We start from the raw sequence: 5455 nt of genomic DNA on the forward strand, positions 1-5455 counted from the left end.
AACTCAGTTCTTCAATATTTATATGAAATTGGTATGGTCTTCAAGAATCACAGAGATAACCCATTTTTCAAGAATATTATTGCTGCCATGGAGGAAAAGTTTGTTAAGTATTAGGGTGAAACTCCTATATTATTTGGGTTAGGGTCTATTTTGGATCCTCGTCTTAATCTAAGAGGGGTGGAAAGTACTCTTTCTGATATTGAAGAATGCTTTGGAACTTCTGCATTCTCAATTCGATGCCACGGCGAACAAAGTAGGTTAATGGATGCTAAGCTGAAGAGTCTGTTTGCGGAGTACTCAAATATTTTGCATGATAAACAGGTAACTACAGTTTCCAGTGGTCCGCCGACTTCAACAGGTACTTCAGAGACTTCTGCTGGTCCAATGCATTCAGGCTCTTCAACCGAGGTCTCCTCCACTTCATCTGGAAGCACTTTCTGGGCATCTCGCAATCGGAAAAAAAGAGACCCTCTTGCTACATCATCAGAAGAACTAAAGAGGTATTATGCTGAGCCTGAACCTGCTTTGGATGATATCGAGAACTTTGATGTGTTAGATTGGTGGAAAAGCAATGAAAAAAGGTACCCAATACTTTCTTGTGTCGCTCGTGATGTTCTAGAAGTCCAAGCATCTACATTTGCCTCCGAGTCTGCCTTCTCTCTCGGGAAACGTATACTAGGTGATTACCGAAGTAGTTTAACTCCGGATATGTTGGAGTGTTCAGTCGTTCTAAAAGATTGGTGGAAGGCTGAGATGAAAGATATTTTTAAGCCGATTGATCCTTTGAATGATGATATTACTCCGGCAGATGAACTTGAACGTTTGGCCACTTAATCTCGTTAGTCGCTTCTTTTCTAAGGTAAATATCTGTCTTCACATCCTTTTATGTTCATGATCACTTTTCATTTACATGATAATTCGATGCTGGTTTCTATAGAGATAATAGAATACTGACTTACTGTCTATATATTAACATAGAACACAATGCAAGTGTTAGTGAATTACAATTTGATACTCCTGTAATCTAGAGTGAACAGAAAACAGTACGCTCTTTCCATAAATTTTTGTACTGATATTTTTCTATTTTTGTGCAGGTGAATGGCTTGAAAGTTTCTTTTAGTATTTTCATTATAAAGTTGTGTGGAGTCATGGACTGCTAAGCTGCGCAAGTAGAAAAGGACGCATGAGTCTTTGTTTTTAAATTGAGTTATTATGGGACGTTTTCTTTTAAGTTTTAATGCTTTGATTTTGAGTGAACAATTTTGATCTTTGAAGAACATGAGTTTATTGATTTTTTTATGGAAGTATTTGATTGATTAAGTTGTTGAAACTTTAATATTATACATTGAAGGCCCGCCCTGAACTTGCCCGCCCGGGCCCAAATTACTAAACAGGCTTGGGTAGGCCATGGGAAGTCTTTTAACAGGTATAGTCCTGCCCGCCCAGCCTATTTGTTCTGATGGGCAAGAGATTTCCAGGCCCGACCTGTCCCGTCCCATTTAATAATTAGGCCAGGCTGCCCGGCCGGGCCCAATTTACACCCCTAGCTATTGGTGGAAGAATTCAAAGAAGAAGAAGCGTTCGTTTGGAGCAAGGACAAAAGCATCATTTCATGTGCAATTGCTATTGGGAACGGAGCTGAGCCAAGCCAAGCACAACCATTGCAGCTTAGTCTAGAGAAGTAAGGGGCAAACATTCTTGGCGGCCCTTATCTGATGATTGGGTGTCTAGAGACATCCTTGGTTGTATCACACCAGGGTGGCTATATCCATTAGCCTTATTCCTACACTCGCCCTAAAATTCAGAGAGAAATCAATTCTCTCATCATTGTCTATTCTCCACTTACTCCACCTGAAATCAAGAGAGAGATGGCGGCACCATTATGAAGCTGAAAGATCAGAGAGATTTAGAGATTAATGGCAGAAATTATGAGATGATGAAGCTGTAGTTGTTGCCATCAATTAAAGCAAGAAATCCGAGAAGACGGTAGGGTTTGCTGTTGAAGAATAGGGATCCAAAATTACAGTGAGATGGATCTGTTGATGGTGAAATCAAGAGAGAAAATAAGGAAGATGATGAAAAGAAGACTACAGAATAAGGGTTATGTTGTGATTACAAGTTCAGAGAGAATGGATCTGGGTATCTGAGTTTGAGAGAAGAATCGAGAAGAGGAATTAGAGACCGAGATTTATAGAGGTTCAGAGAGAAACTGAAATGATGATGAGGGTTTGAAGCAGAATTTGTTGTTGTTAATCGATTCTCAAATTGAAGTTGGTGGAGTCCTTGTTAGGGTTTGGTGGATTGGAGCTGCTGATGATGAAGAAGCTAACAATGGAAATGGAAGTGTTAATTTTGGGCATTGTGAGTAGCTAAGAAGGTAGTGGTTGGAATTGAAGTTGTTACAGCTGAGAATGGGTTTGAAGATGTTGATTGAGCACTACTGTTATGGCAGAAGCTTGAATTCAGAGCAAGGGGGTTTGATGCTAGTTCAGATGGTGGTGGTGCTGTTAGCAGGAACTGAAATAATGTTGTTGAGCTTCTAGATAAGACCAGACTGAGCAGATGGGTTTGAATTGTTTATGTTGTTGCTTGTGAGAACAACACAGGGAGATGGCAGTGGTGAGCAGGTGCTTGTGAATTACAACTGAGATGAATCCAGTGGAGCTGCGAAATTGAAGCTGGGATGTTGTTTTGGCCTGAGATAGAAGTTGTTGCTGGTTAAGTTCAAGTGTTGTTGGAGTTATGTTGAAGGCATAGAATGAGATGAATTGAAGACAGTGAGTTAACTTGAGCTGTAATGAGTGGAATTGGTGGTTTGCAGTCAAGAACAAGCAAGAATTGGAGAAGTTGTCCAGCTGATGGTGATTTTGCTGCGGCAGTTTAGTGGTTGTTGAAGAGAAGATACAAGTGCTCAGGCTTTTATGCGGAGAAGTTATAGCAATAAGTTCCAGGAACTGGTGGGAGTAATGAATGATGGCCTGAGTTGAAGCAACAGCTGGAGTTAAGAAACTGGTGGTGTGACAAGAGATTGCAGGTGGTGAGTTTGTTGGTCTCTGCAATAGATGGAGTAGGTACTGGTGGTTTTGCTCTGAGTTGGTACTGTTAACTTGATGCAGTTGCGACGGTTGAGATACACTTTACTGTGCAGTGGAGGATTTGAAGCTGCAAATGGTTGAAGTTGAGGTTTAGCTCAAGGATGAAAGAGATGTAGAAGAAGAGTCAATTATAGAGAAATGTTGATGGGAATTTTGAAAGCTGATGGCATTGAAGAGAAGCTGCAGAGTAGTTGAGGCTGGTGCCGTTGATGGTTATTGGTAGCGCAGGTCTGAGATTGTAGGTGTGTGTTGGAATGCATGAAATGCAGGGAAGAATGAACTGCAGGCAGTGGTTATGTTGCAGAAGTGCGGGTTGGATGGCTTGAGCTGGTATGTTGGAACTGCAAGAGAAGTTGCAGCTGGAGCAGGGAAGATGTTGTAATGCACAATGGTGCAACACTGGATTATGGCCTGGCAATGGCTCAGGCTTTGGCCAACTAGATCTGTCAGCCTAGTTAGCACTGTGACTCAAGTTATATCTGAACGATTTGAATAACCTGACTCGGTCTGACTTTTCAATTGACCCGAGTTAACTTGTTTGACTGGTAGCCGGTTTGACTTTACCGGTCACCTGAGTTGCTTTCCGGTTAACTTCCGGCCAGTTGCCGTCGATTATTTTTGGGACAGAGTTTTCTATTGGGCTACTTTCACACATGAATTACATGGGCTTGGTGGACTTCTTGTGATGGACTTCGGAGGATTTGAGCTAATATCGGAAAGGAGAAAAGGCTACAAAAGAGAAAGTTTTCTACAACTTGGATAGGAAGTATTTTACTTGGAGCTTTGGAGGAGAGCGGCCTTTCTACTAGGGTTTGCTTATGTTCATCTTCTTTTATTCAATTAGTATATTTGTGATGAATTCCATAGCTATGAGTAGCTAATTTAATATTATTGGTTAAGGATGTAGTCCTATTTCTACAACTTGTGCTTGTATTATGTATTAGTTTTCTTTCTTGATTATCGTTCACATCTCTACTGTTTTTATGCACGTGATTGATGTATTGTGATAGGACTTAGATGTTTGATTAGTTAAGTGGCCAGTTAATTGAACTTGCATTCTTGTCCATAGCTATTTTAGGGTTTTCATCGAGCGATAACCCCAAATACAAGTAGCATGATATGATTACGGTTTGTAGTGATACACTCTTGTAATCATATGTAGAGTTTGACCATTGTCCGAATTGTCATGCGCAATGTATGACAGTTGCATTGATTAGTCTATTTCTGAAACTTAATGCTTCTAGGAATTGAACTTAATTAGCGCAAGGCGTTAGGTTATCATTTAGGTAGAATTCACATACACAGCTCTAATGTGTGTGTTGATGAACGTAGGAAATTAATAGATTATCTTGCTCTCTTGATACTCTAGGCTTTTGATGATAAAGAGATTCAATTGTAATTCTAATCATATATGCAAGCACCTTTTTAAGATTAAAGATGAAATCTTTGACCAGTATTCTCAACTCATTGATTAAATTCTACTATTTACTTCGCTTTTGATTTACTTTTATTGCTTACATAAAAATCAGAAACCCCCCAATTTGGTTACTTAAGGATCTAAAAAATTAATAACTACAACTTCCTCTCTGTGGAAACGAACTCTTTCTTATCATATACTTTAGGAAAGTGAAATTATGTTTGACGCATACGACAACGATCAAATTTTGGCGCCGCTGCCGGGGAGGCATACGGCTAATTATTAAGTTTTTAGTTTCTTATCATCATTTCTGCTTTCATATTTGCTTTTTGATTCTTGTTTCGTTTCTTCTGACTTGGTTGTGAGAATCGTTTTTCAGGTACTAATCTCTGGCTTCCAAGGATTGGAATTATCCAAGGTGCGGTATAGCTACTCGAAGAGGAACAATACTCCAAGCAAGACTTGACAAGACAGAAGAACAAGAGTTGGAAGTAGAAGAAGAGACTCTACAGCAAGAAGAAGAAGTTCCAATTGTAGAATAAGCAATGGGTGATGCAAATCGTACACTCAAGGACTTGGATTCTCACAAGCTGGATACACAACAATGGTGTATTCAAAAAAACTCTGTTTTTGAGATCAAGCCGGGGTTGCTTAGAGAATTACTAAAGTTTCCTGGCATGGTGAATGAAGACCCAAACAAGCATCTTATGGACTTCCACACCATTGTCATGGCCATGCTTCCAGCGGAGACTGATGCGGATGGTGCAATGTTGAAAGTTTTTCGATTCTCTTTGGAGGATAGTGCTAAGGATTGGTTGTATTATTTGCCTTCCGGAAGTGTCACAACATGGAATGGGTTGAAGAAACTCTTTTTAGATAGATATTTTCTAGCATCAAAGGCTACTCAAATTCGCAAGGAGATTTGTGGGATGAAGCAAAATGT

The 5455-nt window shown here is 39.9% G+C and overlaps 1 protein-coding gene across 1 annotated transcript; it reads left to right on the forward strand.

Annotated features, from left to right (window-relative positions):
* The first annotated feature begins 261 nt into the window (after positions 1-261).
* On the forward strand, positions 262-834 carry LOC113359907. Its single transcript, XM_026603473.1, has one exon. The coding sequence runs from the start codon at positions 262-264 to the stop codon at positions 832-834; it is 573 nt and encodes a 190-aa protein (XP_026459258.1).
* Positions 835-5455: the final 4621 nt, after the last annotated feature.

Source organism: Papaver somniferum, chromosome 3, assembly GCF_003573695.1.
Source record: "Papaver somniferum cultivar HN1 chromosome 3, ASM357369v1, whole genome shotgun sequence".
In the NCBI taxonomy this organism is placed as follows: Eukaryota; Viridiplantae; Streptophyta; class Magnoliopsida; order Ranunculales; family Papaveraceae; genus Papaver; species Papaver somniferum.